Source organism: Dromiciops gliroides, chromosome 2 (assembly GCF_019393635.1).
Source record: "Dromiciops gliroides isolate mDroGli1 chromosome 2, mDroGli1.pri, whole genome shotgun sequence".
Classification (NCBI taxonomy): Eukaryota; Metazoa; Chordata; class Mammalia; order Microbiotheria; family Microbiotheriidae; genus Dromiciops; species Dromiciops gliroides.
This window is the reverse complement of record NC_057862.1, coordinates 343,207,320-343,225,798: the sequence shown is the minus strand read 5'-3', so window position 1 is coordinate 343,225,798 and position 18,479 is coordinate 343,207,320. Positions and strand designations below refer to the sequence as shown.

Sequence of the window (18,479 nt, the reverse complement as noted above, 5' to 3'; positions counted from 1 at the left end):
CAGATGGCTCTGGAGGAGACAGTGAGGTTGATGACTTTGTACAGCCTTCTGTCACTTAAATCCAATTCGTTGAAAGTCATGACATCACCCCAATGGCATGGTCCTCTTCAAGAAAGGACGAACAACAACAGGTTCAATGTATCAACATACACAATTTTGACTTTTGCACCATTTTCAAGAAATATTACCCACTAAAATAAAGGATTGACTATATATAAAATTCAATATTTCCAAAATAAAACTGTTTTCTCTCCCACTCCCAAATCCTCCTTTCTTCCTAACTTTCATATCTGTCACCTTCTCCACTCATTTAGCCACTACCCTAGTTCAATTCTTCATCACCTTTTGCCTGGATTATTACAATAGTATGACTAGTCTTTAAACCACAATCTCTTCTCTTCTCTAACCCATCCTCCAAATAGCTCACAAATTGATATTCCTAAGGTCCAAATTTGATCCGGTATGTCACCAACTTGTTCTACATCCTGCCTCTGGGATAAAATATAAACTCCTGTTTGGCTTTTAAATCCCTTCCTAATCTGGCTTTGGCCTACCTTTCCAGGCTTCTTGTAATTTATAACAATTTCTGCAATTTATAACATTTCATCTCCCATCTCCATGCCTCAAGTGCACCTCCAACTCAGAATTCCTAGATTTGTTCAACTGAGCTCAAATGCTACCTTCTACAGAAAATGACTGGGTAGCAGAAAGAAGTATGGTCTAGCTTTCCACCAAACCTCTTCCATAAAGATTTAGACAATGCCCCAGACTGAATTCTGATCAGGAAATACAAGAAAAAATAATAGTGATAATAGTGAATCATTTTTTAGCTCAGGGCAGCACAAGGAGAATCAGAGTTCATAGACACTGGAATCAAGTTCTGGACAGGAGTGTACTGCATGTAGAGCATTCCAGTACAAACAGAGGCCAAAGCAGAAACTAGAAGGATCCACCAAGAACCTCCTGAAAGAAACCCCCAAATGAAAACTCCCAGGACCATTATAACCAAAATCCACAGCCTCTAAGGCTTTTTGGTAAAAATCTTAATTTTCTAAAGCTTAGAGATATCCTTTTTCAACATTTTTTCAAGTGATATGACTGTGCAATAATGGATATACAATAATATTTAACTCACCACAGCAAAGATGATGTGGTTCAAGAAAACTCATACTATTAAGTCAGAGTTTTTCAAAATAGAGGTTAATATAGCCAGAGGACTTTCAGGGGGCTTTTGTTGTATAGACAGGCTGCAGAACTCCAAATAGCTATTTAGTGTCAATGAATATTTAGCTGTCTGTGGGCTTAACATGTGAGCTGATCTTATTTATAAATAAGATTTTTTGGTTTTCTCAACTATGAATATCTATAATGATGCCAAAAGAGGACTGTAAGTGTACAGCTTGACAGGACACAGGAGATCACCTAAACTAGTCCTCTAAACCAGGCCCAGAGAGGTTAAATGACTTGGCAAATACCATAACAATATTACATGACAGAAACAGTATTGGAGCCAAGGTTGTCTAACCTCAAATCTAGCATTCTATCCAATTTACTACAGGGTTAAAATTGACTGGTGAGGACAATGTCTGCAAGATGAATTTGAGAACACATAGAACAAAAAGTTTGGACACAATTGCAAAAAGAGAAAAACAGTAAATGTAATAATAGGTCCACCATTAGTAATCATGGTGGCTCCTTTCTGCTTCAAACTAGATTAAACTACTGCTACGATGAAGGTTCAAGATCTTTGTCCCATGGACACTTTCATGTCATTCATTTACCTAGCTTCTATTTAAAAGGAGATATCAAATGAAATTAACCACTATTCAAAAGTTGAAAAGGAAAGCACTGCCAAACAATACAAAATTATTTTCCAAGTCATTTAACATTTAATAGGTCTTAACAACATCATTTTTCTAAAATTCTACAATTAAATTTATATATAATTTGGCAATTTGGAAACAAATGGAAAATTCTGGCCTTTTAACATATCAGACATCATTGCTCAAAGTAGAGACTAACTCTAATTGATCTGACATTTTAAACTCTTCAGAAACAATGTTGTTTTCTTCTACTTTTTCTATAACTTCTGTCTTCACAGGGTGACTAAAATGCAAAATAAGATCACACAGAAGTAACTTGGTGAGCTCTGTATAGAAAAAAGATTGATGAAGTCATTAATCACATTATCATTGTTTTAGTATACATTTTAGTTCATTTTTACTATAAACAATGATCAACACAAATATTTCAATATAATAAAAACCAAAAAAGAAATAAGAAATTAAACTTGCTAGGTAGTTTATTCAATAAATATGTAATATATATCATATGTACTTATATATACATATATATGTGTATATATTCATATGTGTACATTTTTTAAATTTAACAAAGCACTAACAAAAGTGCTATATGTGTCCCCTTTTGTATTTTTTCTTTGCATTAATTTTGATTGGTGCTCTTTCATAGTGTATCTATCATCCACTAACCTACTACTGCTACAGTTTCAACTCACATTGAAACTTTCCCTTATATCAAATATGTATAGTGCAGTAAAAGTGATCTTAACACTTCAGCCAACCTGAGGATGTGAATCTCATTCTTCGGTACATGTTATTTACCTTTCTGTCAAGAGATGGGAGGTATGTCTTTTATTTAGAATTTTATTTTTTGGCAAATCACATATAAATACAAATTTTGACATCAATTTTTAAAAAAAACTTTGTGTTCCAAATTCTCTTTCTCCCTCCCTCCCCACCCCCCCTCCAAGAAGTCAAGCAATTCAATATAAGCTATACATGTGCAGTCATGCGAAACATTTCCACATGAGCCAGGTTGTGAAAGAAAACAGACAAAAACAAAACTTCGGATAAAGGAACAACAACAAAAAAATTATGCTTCAATCTGTATTCAGACACCATCAGTTCTCTCTCTGTAGATGGATTGCATTTTTCATAAGACCTTCAGAGTTGTCTTGGATCATTACATTGCTGAAAATAACCAAGTCATTCACAGCAGATCATCTTGCAGTTTTGCTGTTATTTTGTATATAGTACATTTCACATTGCATCAACCCATGCAGGTCTTTCTGGGTTTTTCTGATAGCATCCTGCTCATCATTTTTTTATACTAAACTACATTTATATATTACTTTAAAGAGAGATTTCTTTACAATAAACCCATGAAGTTGATTCTTGCAACAACAGTAATAGATAACATGTATACAGTACCTTATACCTGACAAAGAATTTTCTTCATAGTAACCCAGCAAAGTATGATGTTTTATCATCAATCAGTCCTCATCATCAATTAAACCTCATCTTCATCAATTAATCCACCTCATCATCAATCAGTCCTTATCATCAATCAATTCTCACCTTCATCCAATCATCATCAATCCATCAATCAATTAAATCATCACCATCTTACATTACTCTTGCCTCTGCTTCAAAATTTTTTTCAGTTACTATTGTTACCTGTTTCCCTCCATCATATTCCCTCCCCTATGATATTTACTCTATTTTCTATTCTCTTTCACCCTATCCCTCCTCAAAAGTGTTTTGCTTCTGACTGCCTCCTTCACAATGTGCCCTCTCTTCTTTCACCCCTCCCTCTTTATCCCCTTTTCCTCCTACCCTCCTGCAGGGGTAGATAGATTACTCCACCCAATTGAGAGTGTATGTTCCCTCCTTGAGCCAACTCTGATGAAATTAAGGTCTTTGAGACAATTATGATGAGTATAAGACTAATTAAAGACCCTGCTCCTCCCCATCTCTCCCCCCAACTCCATAAGCCCTTTCCTGCTTCTTTCATGTGGGATTTCACCCCATTCTACTTCTCTCCTTCCCCCTCCCCCAGTAAATCCTCTCACCCCTCAACTTTACCCTAAAGATGTCATCATTGGGCAGCTAGGTAACACAGTAGACAGAGCACCCACCCTGGACCCAGGAGGACCCAAGCCCAAATCCAGTCTCAGACACAAGACCCTCACCTACTACACAACCCCAGGCATGCCACCCAACTCCAACTGCCCCCCCAAAAATGATAAACAAAAAATAAACGTTTTACAGATATCATCCCTTGATAATCAATTCTCACCTGTGCCGTCCGTGTAAATTTATTTCTATCATCTGCCCTAATACTGAGAAAGTTCTTATGAGTTAAACGTATCATCTTCCCATGTAGGAATGTAAACAATTTAACCTTTTAACATCCCTCTGGATTTCTTTTTCCTGTTTATCTTTTTATGCTTCTCTAGGGACTTGCATTTGAAAGTCAAATTTTCTATTCAATTCAGGTCTTTTCATCATGAATGCCTTAAAGTTCTCTTTTTCATTGAAGTTCCATTTTTTATTTTATTTTGCCTTTCTCTATTAGTTACTTGGAGGATGTTTTCATATTTTGTCAATAATTTTCATTTCTTCATTTGAGAACTTTTTTCATATCTTTTGACCATTTATCTACTGGAGATTGACTCTTATTCTGAACTACATGTATCAGTTCTCTATGTATCTTGGATATTTTACCTTTATCAAAGAAATTTTCTGTAAAGATTATGTCCAAGTTGCTTTTCTTCTAACTCTAACTAGATTTATTTTGCTTGTGCAAAAGTCTTTGAATTTAAGGTAATCAAAATTATCCATTTTATCTTTTACTTTTTTTGTTCATTATTTCTCTTGAAATTCTTGACTTTTTATTCTGCTAGATGAGTCTTATAATTTTATCTAGTTCTAAAGTACTCTTTTACTAAAATTCTAAAGTATCTCCCTACTATTTTGACTGCTATGGCATTAAATATGTAAAATAACTTAGGTAGTATTATCATTTTATTAGGTTAGCATGACCCAATCATGAAGAATTAATCCTTCACCAATTAAGTTGTTCTTTATTTCAGCAAAGTATTTTATATATTTTATAATTATCTTGAATAACTTTTTTCCTACCTCCTCAGGTTAGCTTGTATTAGTAATTCACAGAAATGATCATAAGTTTTATGGGTTTACTATATATTGTGCTACTTTGTTGAAGTTGTTAATTTTTTCATACTTAGTCTATGTTGTTCCATTAACTATCTATAATGTAGTATAGTATAAGCATATTATATATTAAATATAAGTTTTCCTATTTATCTTTTTAACATATTCTTAATTTTACCATTGTTTTGGTTGAGATGATGGATGCCAGTCCTGCTTTTTAAAAAATTCATTTGGAAGAAATTCTTCTCTAATCCATCATTTTGCCCTAGTGAGAATCTTTGTTTCAACTATATTTCTTATTTTTAAATGCACTGTTAGATTTTGCTTTCTCCTCTATTATCCCCTTCAGTTTTATGAGTCCATCCCATTCACAAAGTTATGACTGCTAGCTATATTTCCTCCTTCATCATATCTATACTACCTTCTATTCTGTTCTTAACAACAAAAAATGGTGAAAGGAAATAGGATCAGGGGACAGCTAGGTGGCGCAGTGGATAAAGCACTGGCCCTGGATTCAGGTGGACCTGAGTTCAAAACTGGCCTTAGACACTTAACACTTACTACCTCTGTGACCCTGTCCAAGACATTTAGATGGATAGAAAAGGCAAAAGAATGAGATCAGAGTACTCTAATTATAGGTTACTAGTGTTGATCCCATTTCCTTTCATTTTTTTTTTGTTTTGTTTTTTTGTTCTTTAATTTTTTTTTTGTGGGGCAATGAGAGTTAAGTAACTTGCCCAGGGTCACACAGGTAGTAAGTGTCAAGTGTAAGGCCAGCTTTGAACTCAGGTCCTCCTGAATCCAGGGCCAGTGTTTTATCCACTATCCAACCTAGCTGCCCCCTTGTATATTATTTTTGACATACTCCAATTATGAGATTATATTAACTTCCTTACCTCCTCTTCTTTCTCAGTTCTCCTCTAGTATACTGACTTTACCTGCCTTTTCCTTACTCTCACAGTAAACAAAAAAACAAACAAGAAACCATAAAACCATACATATTCCCTAAGTTTGCCTCTTGGAGAATATGGGGTTTTGAATATCTCTTCTCCTTTATTAGTAGGGAAAAGGTTTTTATCATCATTTATCCCACTCAAATTGCTCAAATAAATCTACCGTAAAGAACAAATTTTAATTGCGGAGTGTTAGGCAGCTCACCGTAATATTGGGGTAACAGCCTCTTTCAAAAAAACAAAACAAAACAGGGTTTATTAACAAGAATGAATTTAAAACACAAGTAAGATTTGTGAACTAGGAACAAGAGGAAAAGGGAATAGGGAAAGGAAAATAATATGACTGGAATCACACCAACTGGACTCAGCTGTTCCCAAAAAGCAAAACCGCTGCGCCCCGTCTCTCTCCCTCTCACATGCCAGAATGGAGAATCTCCTCCCTTCTCCTCCCCAGAAAACCTCAGGCCATCTGCACACAGCCCCAAGCTAATTGGCTGGCAGCCCTGATTGACAGTCACATGACTGCCCTCACTGGGCTTCCAGTCATTATAATTTGGCCAGGTCCATGGAGGCATTGGTTCGTGGTGATGACGTGAGCTGCAGTGCCATAGCAATGGCTACAGCCAATGGGTGGATCATTGTGACAGCATGTAGGCAGCCATGCCAGCTGGGGCACGTCAGGGCTTCTAACTTTAGCTAAAGATGGGGTCAGAAAAAGACTCAAATCACAGTTAATTCTTTATACTACCTCTATAGGTTTTTCTTGTTTCTTATGTTTATATTTCATAGATTCTACCCAGCTTTGGTTTTCTTAGCAGGAATGTCTGAAAGTACTCTATTCTATTAAAGATCTATTTTTTTCCTATGTGATTATTCTGAATTTTGCAGAATATGTTATTCTTGGGTATAGACCTTTTATTCTTTGGATTTTTTTTTTTTTTTTAGTGAGGCAATTGGGGTTAAGTGACTTGCCCAGGGTCGCACAGCTAGTAAGTGTTAAGTGTCTGAGGCCCGATTTGAACTCAGGTACTCCTGATTCCAGGGCCGGTGCTCTATCCACTGCGCCACCTAGCTGCCCCCTATTCTTTGGCTTTTTGATATATTCCAAGTTTTTCTGTCCTTTAAACGAATGATTGAATAATTTTGTATGATCCTAACTGTGGTACTCTGCTACTTGATCTTTTTTTTTTTTTAATCAGAAAGCTCTGGATTTTGGCTATGATATTTCTAGGTGTATTCAACTTCCGGTTTCTTTCTGAAGGTGACCTATATAGAGATTTCTTTTATTTTTATTTTGCTATCTGATTCTGAAAGCTCTGGTAAGTTTTATGATTTCTTGAAATATAACAACCAGAGTTTTTGTTTGGTTATAGTCTTCAGGAAGTCCAATGTTATCTTGCCTTGATCTGTTTTCCAGGTAAGTTTTTGTTAGTTAGCAGATACTCATTTGTTCTTCTAACTTTTAAAGTTTTTAACTTTGTACAAATATTTCTTCTTGTATTATTGAACCATTGAGTTATGTTTGCTCCATTCTATTTTTCAGAGTGTCCACTTCTTTGGTAAGATTTTCTACTTTCTGTTCTAAGCTATTTTTTCTTTCTAAATGCTCTAATTTCATTTTTTAATTTCGGTTTCAAATATCGCTTCATCTTTCCGATACACTCTCAGAGTCTTTATGGCCAATCTATTCTTTGTCCTAAGATTCTGATTGAAATTATCACAGAATTGTTTTCTTCTTCTAGGATTTTATCTTGGGAGTCTCCTAATCCATAGCATGTCATAATTGTATCAGTTTTCTTCTGTTTATTCATGACTTTAGCTTCAGTTTCTAGATTGGGACTTTGTGTTAAGTCCAATTTCTCCCCCATCATGAACTCCTGGATGCTAGTTACTGTCTCCTCCTGCAATGCCAGAATGGGACTCTGATGTATCAAGGTTAAGTCATGCCCTACTGCAAACCAGATGTCATTATGCTTTCTTCTGGATGTTCTGGATAGCTTTGTCTAGTCTTTCCTATCTTAGTCTCTGATTGGGAAATTGTCTTAAGAAACCAGGTTTATATGCAACTGAATTTAGAAAAAGGAGGAGCTGAGTAATGATGAAAATTACAAAAATAAAAGTACTTTAATGTGATCTGGTTATCTAGGTGAGTGTAAAATCTGATCTACTAAAATTTTACATAAACATTTTCATAAATAGCTCTATTATATGTGATGAAGAATACATAATTAAGAACAGAGAATCGTGGAATATTAGAAATGAAAGAGACCTTAGTATTTGGTCTCTTCAGATAAGAAAGTTAAAGTTCAGAATGATTAAGTGACTTAACCAGGGTCACAGATTATTTGTTGGCAGATCCATTATTATAACCCACATTTCCTGACTTCCAGCCAAATATCAGATGATATCTTAGTTTCCTCTCAGCTCTAAAATTCAGTCATTAGATTATTAATTTGGCACAATTTAATTTGTGGTACCATTTTAGCCACAAAAGAGCATCCTTTCTGACCCTAAAATGCAACAATCAAATGTTAATTAAGCAGAGACACACACTGGTTCTCTTCTTCTTTTATAAGAATAATATGCAAGCAATTTGACTTTCAGGGATTTCATACTTACCATCCATCTTCTTCAGATCCAAAGACATTTTTTCCACATTTTTAATTAGGGTTTTCAGATTGAACTGCTGGTCAGCAATATTATTCTTAAACATCTGACTAAAAAACAAAAATTGACAAAATAGAAATACTACAAGTTACTTTTAAAAATGTTCATTTTCAATATTTTAAAACTATATCTTGTTAGAGCAGATGCCCACTAATTGAGGAATAGGCAAAGAAATTTGAGGGGGGAGTGTATATACATACACATACACACATGTGTTTGTATATATATATAATGGAATATTACACTACAAGAAATTATAAACATGAAGAATTCAGACAAAGATGGGAAGACCTATTAACTGATTCAGAGGGAAGGAAGCATAACAATATATATAACAGCAATATAAATGAAAATAATAATAAAAATGAAACTAAATACTGTTTAATTATAATGACCAAGCTTGGTCCTAAAGAAGAGAGAAAAAATGTACCTCCCTAGTATGGAACTATGGTATTGGTATTGGTGTGCTGGAATATTAGTATGGAACACTGAATATACTGTCAAATTTGGTTAATGTGCTAATTAATTTTGTTCAACTACCTTTTCCCCCTCTTTTAAAAAAAAATTCTTCCTTAAGAGATATTTTTCTATGTTGAGAAAGGAAAAGTGATATATTCAGAAATGAAGATGCTAAAAACCAAAAGATATATTAAAAAATTAATTTTTAAACCCAGAAGTGTATTTTAGTCCTTTTCTTTGAAATCTATGTGAGAAAACTGAAGTAATATCTTTTTTGAGATCATTGATAGATGTCATCTTGTATATTATTTTTCCAACTAAAAATACTTCCAAACAGGTTCTTCAATTCAACAAACATTTATTAAGCATCTACTTACTGTAAGACACTGTAATATACTAGGGCATACCAAAATGAAAAATGTCATGATTCCTTGGCTTCTTGGATCTTACAATCTAATATTGATAAAAGAAATGAAGAAGAAAGCACAATGAAGGATAGAAATATTAAGGGAAAATGAAAAATTTCAGCCATGTGCTACAAGAAAAATTGAGAAAGAAGTCACTTTCAATTTAGAAGATAAGGGAAGGTTACTGGAAGAGTGGTTTTTGAGCTGGACAATGAAAGAAATGTCAGCTTTCAACAGGCAGAGATGCTGGAGGAATATATTCAGGGGTGTACTGGTAAATGTTTAATGATCAGACTCTCTGGGGGGGGGAAATGTATGCATATACTTTTAAGATAAATCTGCATTATTAACACTTAAGTCTAGACAATCAACAAAACAATAAATCAAGCCCCTTTGTACTGACTGCTGATTTCTGAAATACAAATGCTCACAATGAAAATTTAACAATCTTTCCCAGATTAGAACTGGTTTCAGCACACTTCTGAGAATATTTCAGGCTTATGGGAATGCATGGAAGTTGGAGAGGGAAAGATGAAATTTAAAAATAGTTGTCTCTGTATAAGGTCAGGAAACTAAGTTGGAATCAAATTGTAAAGAGCTTCAGAAGGTTGTATTTTATCATAGCAGCAATAAAGGAGACACTGGTAGATTTTAACACGGTACTGAAATGGTCTGATATATACATTAATTTGGGTAACTATGTGAAAAATGGAGTGAGAAGTGGAGAGACTAAAGGCAAAGTTCAATTAGGAGGCCATTTCAGATAGTCTAGGCAAAAGAAGATAGAGGTCTCAGCTAGGGTGGTGGCAATGTGAGGAGAGAACAGGTATAAAATATTGTGGAGGTAGAACTGACAGGACTTGACAACCAATCAGATAATGGGAGTGAGAAAGAGAGAGAATCAAAGATAGGTAGTTAGTTTTCTAGTGTTGATACCTGGGAGAATGGTGATACCTTCAATTAAATTATGAAGTCCTTCTAAATCAAACTATCACCACAAGATGGGGCCCTTACAATGGAAACAGTGACAAAAATTAAAAATAATAGTTTAGGTTTTATACACTAATAATATAATCAGCTAATGTTAATATAAACTATCACCTATTATTGTTGAATGGCACAAATATTCTGAGTAGTATGAAAAAGATTTATTTTCATGTAATGGCTCAATTACATATTTTATCTAGGATTTTCCATTTTGGTGGTATAATTTATAAATGTTCCAACTACAAAAAAAAATTCAACAATGTAAAAATTTAATTCATTTCAAGTGTAATTATTTAACAGGCATTCAAAAGATGTATACTATAGAGAAACACTATCCCTAGCTATATGGAATCAATTTTTCTAAGTGCAAGACATGGTCCTGTCTTTCCTGTAGTAGGATATATTCTAGTTAGGATCAAAAGACATGCAATTTTAGGTTCATTGCCCTAGATAGTGACTTATAATGGTGAAAACAAACTAAAATTTAGTACAAAGAATTGATATTTTTGTCTTCTACCTGAGTCAGACTATTGACCCTGAGGTTATATAGGCCCCTGATTAAAATACACAATTTTCAAGTCAGAGAATATCTGTAAAAGAAATGGTTTTTTGCAGCCATAATTTTTGTTTAAAGTATTCACATTCATGAATAATTAAATACTAATAGGACTTACAGTCAACTTACTTCCAAATGTATGCTAGATCAAAAATATGATTATAAATACTCATAAGATGAAAGCACTAGAAGGGGCTTTTAGAGATTATATAATACCAGTTCTATTTTTTGAGACAAGATGACATAGTAAAGTCATAACTTAAAAGTCAGATGACCTGAGTCTGAATTCTGCTCCTCTCTTTACTAATTGTGTGACCAAAGATACAAACTCTCAGAATCTCTTTGATCATCTTTAAAATGGAAATAATAATACTTGCACTACCTCTTCACAGGCTTGCTCTGAGAAAAGCATTGTAAAAAGTACTATTATATAATTGTCATTTTTCAGATGAAGAGACTGAGGCAAAGAATGATTAAATATCTTGCTCAACATTATAGTTAATAAATGACATTTTAGGATAGAACTTAGATTTACTAACTCCCAGCCCTGGGATTTTTTTTGCCACTGCCCATCTTATCCATCTGATTTGAAGAAAACATAAGGAAAAGTCTCCATAGGCAGCTAATGGGCTAGAGGGGAAAAATTTCCTTGGAGCCCATCACAGGCTAATTTCTCTCCCACTTCTGATTTGACTTTATCCAAAGGGCTTGCAGGAGTTATGGAATGGAAGAGAAGGTGGTGAGATCAAAGTGTAGCCTCACAACAGGTCTCATGCTTTGATACCTGCTAGGCCACAAATGGACAGCCAGCCTCTCTACCTATAACTCAATACAGTCAATAGAGTCTGGTTAACAATAATAGATTACATTGATATAGCACCTGGCACTCGAAAAAACACTTTCTCAACTCTATAAGGCAGTTAGTACAGACAACAATAAAGTTTGCAATCCCACTGTGTACAGAAGCCTATGGAAGGGTAAAAGGTATAAAGCCATAAAGGCTATTTAATTAGTAATCAATCAGGATTCTAATACATCCCAGTCTGACCAAAAATCCTATTCCTGATGTTGGACAATTCACTCCTTTCTTCCTAGCATCTCTCTCCCCCACATAGCACCTCCCCGCCCCCCCCCTCCCCCCTTTAAAAAATCATAACTGTTTACTTTGAGCCAGGTACAATTCTGGAATAGATGGTTCTTACTAGCTCAAACCCTAATTAGTTGTTAGAGTTAAGGATTTGCATGGCCTCCTGCAGACTCTAGTAGTAATCAGAAAGCCCTGAATTGAAATGCTAGTTCAGAACCATTCTTTCACAGTTGTTTATCTCCATGGGTGGAGGCAATTTCCACACCAGAAGTTCCCTCATGGGTTGAGATTGGAGCAAACGAATAAAATACAAGTCATGATCCAGAGGACCCGGTATCTAAGTACTAGTTCTGTCACTTAGTAGCAATTAAGCTATTGCAGAGTGACTTTACCTGTTGGCGCTTGGACACTCTAACCCACAAAATAGGGATAACTTACTCACCCTACCTCTCTCACAATAAAGTTGTGAGGGAAAAGACTTTCTATATGCTGTTGTTGTTGTCCCTCATTGTCTAAGAGGACCAGGACATAGGGATATATGGCCACGGATGTTTAAGGAATTGGGGGCTAAGTTTCTTGCCCAAAGTCACACAGTTAGTAAGTGTCTGAGGTGACATTTGAACTTCAGGGCCAGTTCTATCCACTGCGCCACCTAGGTGCCCCGCGGGCTAAGGAGTTTGGCCCACAGGACGAGAGCTAGAGCGCTCTTGGGTCTCCCAGGCCCGCCAAGGAGAAATTACTAGGTTGAATTACTAGGAAAAGGGAATCCTGGGAGAACGCTTACTCTTCCGCGCCTCCAGTCAATCTGAATCGTTAAAAAGTCGACTCCCGCCCCCAAAGTAGACTTAGCTTCCTTCTGTGGCTCCCCAGACCCCACCTCCACCCTTCAGGGAAAGCCACCACCTGCCCCACCGCCCCACGCTGCGGAAAATTCTGAAGTGGCCTCCCCAGAGCATGCCGGGATCTAGGGCGACCTGCTGATTTCTGATTGGTCGCTCTCTCTTCTCGATGCATGCTGGGGCTTGTAGTCCAGTCAGCGTGGAGTCTCTTTCCTTTTTCATCTTTTAGCATGAAAGGTAAGTAAGAGTTAGAGTGAGCCAGTTCTCTGGTCCCTTCCGCAAAAATTCCTGCAGCCTCCAAAACAGGGACTAGAGTGCAGTGAGCACTCTAGGGGATGGAGTAGCTTTCACCCCAATGCTCCTGTGAGATTGCTACAAGGAAGGCCTGCAATCCTGTCCCTGAGAAATAACTGTTAAAGCAAGAGAGTGCAGTGGCTAGTGGGAGGGGCTTGGAGTCAGGAAGACCTGAGTTAGAATGCTTCCTCTGACTAGCTGTGTCCCTAGATAGGTCACTAACTGTTGTTTAGTTGTTTTTCGGGCTTGTCCAACTCTTTGGGGTTTTCTTGACAAAGATACTGAAGTGGTTTGCCATTTCCCCCAGCTCATTTTACAGATGAGAAAACTGAGGCAAGCAGGTTTAAAGGAGTTGTCCAGAGTCACACAACTAATGTCTAAGGCCTGATTTGAACTCAGGTCTTCCTAACTCCAGGATGGTTGCTCCATCCACTGTACCACCTAGCTGCACTTAACCTCTCTTTGATTCAATTTCCTTATCTATAAAATGAGGCTGATAATAATAATACCTCCCCTACAGGGTTGTTGTGCAGGTCAAATTATGTGTGTTTATGTGTATACACACATGTGCATATATACATGTGTATTGTGCATATAGAAATATGCATTGCATGTGTTCCTATGCGCATGCATGTACAGGAATGCTTACATACATGTATGTATATATTATGTGTATCTATATACACACACTTTTCCCCTTATTTTCCCATGAGTACATAAGGCTCTACAGGACTGGGACAGTCCTCTTTCTTTTGCTTTTCTATCTCAAGGATTGAGAACAGTGAATACCAGATAGGTGCTGGCTATTATAGCTAGAAAAAGAAGGGTGATGTTGCAGGTCTTAGATTTAAGATGTTTTCTGTGTTTTGCTATTGAAGAAGAGATGTCTAAGAATCAAGTCATTTGGGCCTCAATTTATTCCTCTAAAAATGATGGTTTCAGGATGATCTCAAAGGTGCTTTCCTGTTTCAATATTGTATGATAATAGGACTTGTGCAGAATATAGAAAAATCTAAGAACTCCATAGCTGGAAGACACCTCTAAAAATCTTCTACTTCTTCCTTACTCCCAGTCCAATGCTCACTCCATTGTGCCACCAAGGCACAATAATAACTAAAAATAATTTACCTGATATAAGTCAGTGAATTTAGTGGTAAAGCTGGAACTCAGATACGGGCCTCCTGACATCTAGGCAGTGTTCTTTCCAATACTCCATTTCATGCTACAAAGAAATCATATGATTTAGAATTAATAGGAAATGTAGCTATTATCTAGTTCAACATCTGACTTGACATACAACACCAAAAGAGGCTAAGTAATTTTCTCAAGGTCACATAAGTTAGTAAGTAACACCTGGGATTCACACCCAACTCCTCTGACTGCAATTCCCATGTACTACCCTGACTCTACAATAGGTCCAAAGGATTTTACATTTTGCTGATCAACTTTCCAAACAACCACTGCCTCATTCCATCAGTCAGCAGGTATTTACTGAGTACCTATTGTGTGCCTGGAACTATAAAATAACAATTAATTCTTTACATAGGTGATATGGAGAATAAAAAATTCAGCAGATATGGCCTCTTCTAACAGGGAGCCTAGTCACATGATTCTTGATATATGCAGGAAGAGTCTTTACTATCATATATACATACATTATGATGTTACTATATTTACATATATTATCAAGAATTTCCATATATCATCATTTGAAATTACATACATATATATGTGTATGTACATACACACATACACATATATAGTAGTTTGCAAACCTTAAAATGTTACATAAACTTATCTCTTATTAGTCTTTCTCCTTTTGCTGTGCACAAGTGAACACCTGATCAGTTTTTTTTTCTTTTTTTTTTTCTGATCAGTTCTTAATATTTACCTGAAACTGTTTTAATCAGTGAGGCATGACCATAATAGGGGATAGAAGAAATAAGGTCTTCTTCAAAGGGAGCAGTATTTGAAACTATGAATATGACTCCTTCCTTGGAAGGAAAATAAACTGTTTCCTGTGAGCAAGGATATGTTAACACAGAATGATGTTCCTGAATTTTTTTTTCATATTTAGATCTCTTGAGGTTTTTCTTCTAAAAAATGTCTTGGGGCAGGATGGCAACTTCTTGCCATTTCCAATTCAATTCAATAAACATTTATTATGTACAAAGTTACTGTGTTAAGGCACTGCAGATATAAAGACAGAATGAAGACAGCCGCACCCTTCCCCCCATCTTTAAGGAGCTAATGACAACATATAAACAGATGTACTTTAAGTAATTATATGTTCGTGCAGGTTTTTTAAAAACAAAACTAATAGAAACTCTAGCATCAAATGATCAAGATTCAAATCCAGCATCTGCTGTTTTTTACTTGTGTGATCTTGGTTATTATTGACTACATTTCAATAGCACTTTAGGTTTATAAAGCACTTACAGCCCTGTGAAGTAGGTAGATAATATAAACTATTACTCTTTTATAGGTGGAAAAACAGGCTCAGATGATAAAGAGACTTCCCCAGGGTCACATAGTTAGTACACGTTAGAGGTAGAATTCAAACTAAGGTCTTCCCCAACTCTACTTCCAGTACTCCCTCCAATATCCCATTAACTTAACTGACCCTTATGGCCTTCACTTTCCTCTTGTGTAGAATGAGCGGATTGCATTAGCTGGTCTCTAATGCCCCTTTCTGATTGAAATCCTATGAACTTTTTTTTTCTACAAGTAGGGCCTTAAAAGTTATGCTGTCCTTAGACTGTATCTCTAATACATGATGGTCTAAAATCCATCTTCCTTTATGTTTGCAAATATATTGTGTTACTGACATCCACACAGGTTGTGAGCATTGATTCTAATGTTAATCAAATCAGAGGGATTAAAGAGCTGGTAAATTCTCTCATAAAGGGCAAATCTGTTGTGAAGCAACAAGGTAATTAAGCTCTTTATGGTGCAGAATGGGAGTGCCTTTGTTGTTTTTATTACACATTCTTGACATGAAGCATTCATTTCCAGGAAAACAAATTGGGGTAAATGCTTCTTCTTCTTTCACTGACTCTCAGAGCTCTCATTTGCATCATCTGTCTGCTCATTACCAATTAAAAGTGCAGACTTTTGGAAGCCTCTGAGACAGACTTGTTTCCTGACTGAACATAAACTCTCTTTTTGAAAATCCCCTGTAAGGAAGTGAACAATTAGAAGACTTTTTGTCATATTTAACGATCTGGGACATAACAACATAAGCATATGTTTTTCTCATTACCTGTGCTGCTGCACGTGCCACAGATCTGCTGTTGGGAGATTGGAGATCCATGTTTCTGGACAATGTCTTCTTTCTAATCAGATAAGAAACGATGCCAACATCATCATTATAATTTTGATCCCAGCCACCAAGGGAAGAAAAACTCCCTTTACTTCAAAATTGTAATGCTCACTTAATTTTCTTCTTTGAGTTACTGATACTATGTTTAAAATGGTTATTTTTTTTTCAGGAAAAAAAATAGTTTCTTGAAATTGAGAAAGAAATGATTGGTGAAAGATTATCTTTGTTACCTGAAACATTATAGCTCCTAGCCCTGCCTCCTCTAAATGTGCATCATTCTATATTCCTTCTCCCCACCCCTAGCAGACACACTGTGAAATGTTTTCTGCAGTTTGAAAACAGAGCTGGTGCTAACAAAACCCATTTCACCCAAGATGGGATGAACAGCACATAATACATTCAAGTTCAGTACCTGGACAGTTCCATCCAACACAACTTCTAAATTCAGATGTTCAAATTAAAGATATAAGTGATCTAACATTCTTGGGCAAAACAGAGATGCTTTTCTTTTCCCTCCCTGCCTCCTGTAATGAAAAAAATGTAAGCCAGGTCGCAACTAGGGCTGATAAAGAGCTCAGCATGAGGAGCAGGTTAATGTTCTCTGGCAGTCAGTCACTATAACCTTTGTTTCCTGATCACCCCAGCGACTTTCTCTTTGGAAAATATCTTCCTTTCTCAGGAAGATTTATACCTTAAAATGCTGTGTTGAGAACCATCAGCTCACCAATCAGAGAATTTCTCTCTGTCTCAAAATAAAATATGCTCCTAATTCTATAATTCAGCCTCAAAAACCACAACATATTTCCCCTTGACATTAAAAGACTAAGTTTGAGGTTGATATTACACTCCTCCCTCCCTGACAGTTTATTAAATGAAACAAAAATTGCTGCATTTTGGAAAGCATAGCTAATTTTCTCAAGGAAAATGTTGATTTAGAAAGCATGAATAGATGTTGGTGCTATTACAATATATCTTTTAGTCTTGTTCATACTCTATGTCATAGGCTTCCTGATTTTTCCTGTCATTTGAATATAATTGATTCCTATTCATTAATTAATGCCAACTCTTTCCTTCTTCCTTTTAAAACTCTAAGCATCTCTTAGCTGAGGAATACTTGTTAATCCTGTTTCTTCTAAAATCCATAAGCTCTTCATCTAGAGCTGAACCAAAACCTGTTTGGAATTACTAAAGCCAAAGCTAAGAGTATATATGGTCTAGATCAGGGCTTCTTAATTTTTTTCTGGTTCTTTTCACGGATCTCTTTGACAGTCTGACAAAGCGAAAGAACCCCTTCTTGGAATAATGCTTTTAAATACATAAAAAGCATATAATTGCAAAAGAAGGCAATTAAACTAAAATACAGCTATCAAAATATATTTTTAAAAGAGTTCATTGACATTGGGTAAAGAAATCTTAGTTTAGAAAGCTATATGCTTGGATTCATAAAACAAAGTTCACCTAATTGGATGGGAAGGTGATTTGATTTGGAGTCCTTTTCCTGGCACATTGACAGGCATGTGTTTTCTCTAAATTTATACTGTTTTTCCATTCTTGTGTGTGTGTGTGTGTGTGTGTGTGTGTGTGTGTGAGAATGAGGGTTAAATGACTTGCCCAGGGTCACACAGCTAGTAAGTGTCAAGTGTCTGAGGCCAGATTTGAACTCGGCTCCTCTTGAATCCAGGGCCAGTGCTTTATCCACTGAGCCACCTAGCTGTCCCCTGTTACTCCATTATGATGCCCACATGCTGTAAAATGGAAGGCAAGGTGTGTGTCAATTTTTTATATTTAAATGTTTTTGTTGGTTTCTGAACTTTTGTTGAGTACACACATATATAGGTATGTATATATACACATATATGTTTACATATGATATGTATGTATATGTTTTCCATATTTTCCCTTGATTTATTTTTTGTCTATATACATTTG

General features: G+C 35.9%; 1 protein-coding gene across 2 annotated transcripts; it reads right to left on the bottom strand.

Annotated features, from left to right (window-relative positions):
• Nucleotides 1–1,956: 1,956 nt before the first annotated feature.
• Nucleotides 1,957–13,015, bottom strand: C2H5orf58 (chromosome 2 C5orf58 homolog). Of its 2 annotated transcripts, XM_043989712.1 has the most exons (4): nucleotides 12,880–13,015; nucleotides 11,127–11,150; nucleotides 8,552–8,649; nucleotides 1,957–2,149 (listed from the first exon to the last, which is right to left on the bottom strand). In XM_043989712.1, the coding sequence occupies exons 3-4, from the start codon at nucleotides 8,643–8,645 to the stop codon at nucleotides 1,992–1,994; spliced, it is 252 nt and encodes an 83-aa protein (XP_043845647.1). In that variant the 5' UTR covers nucleotides 8,646–8,649; nucleotides 11,127–11,150; nucleotides 12,880–13,015; the 3' UTR covers nucleotides 1,957–1,991. The 2 variants fall into 2 exon arrangements, with proteins under 2 accessions (XP_043845647.1, XP_043845646.1); XM_043989711.1 differs by lacking the exon at nucleotides 11,127–11,150.
• Nucleotides 13,016–18,479: the final 5,464 nt, after the last annotated feature.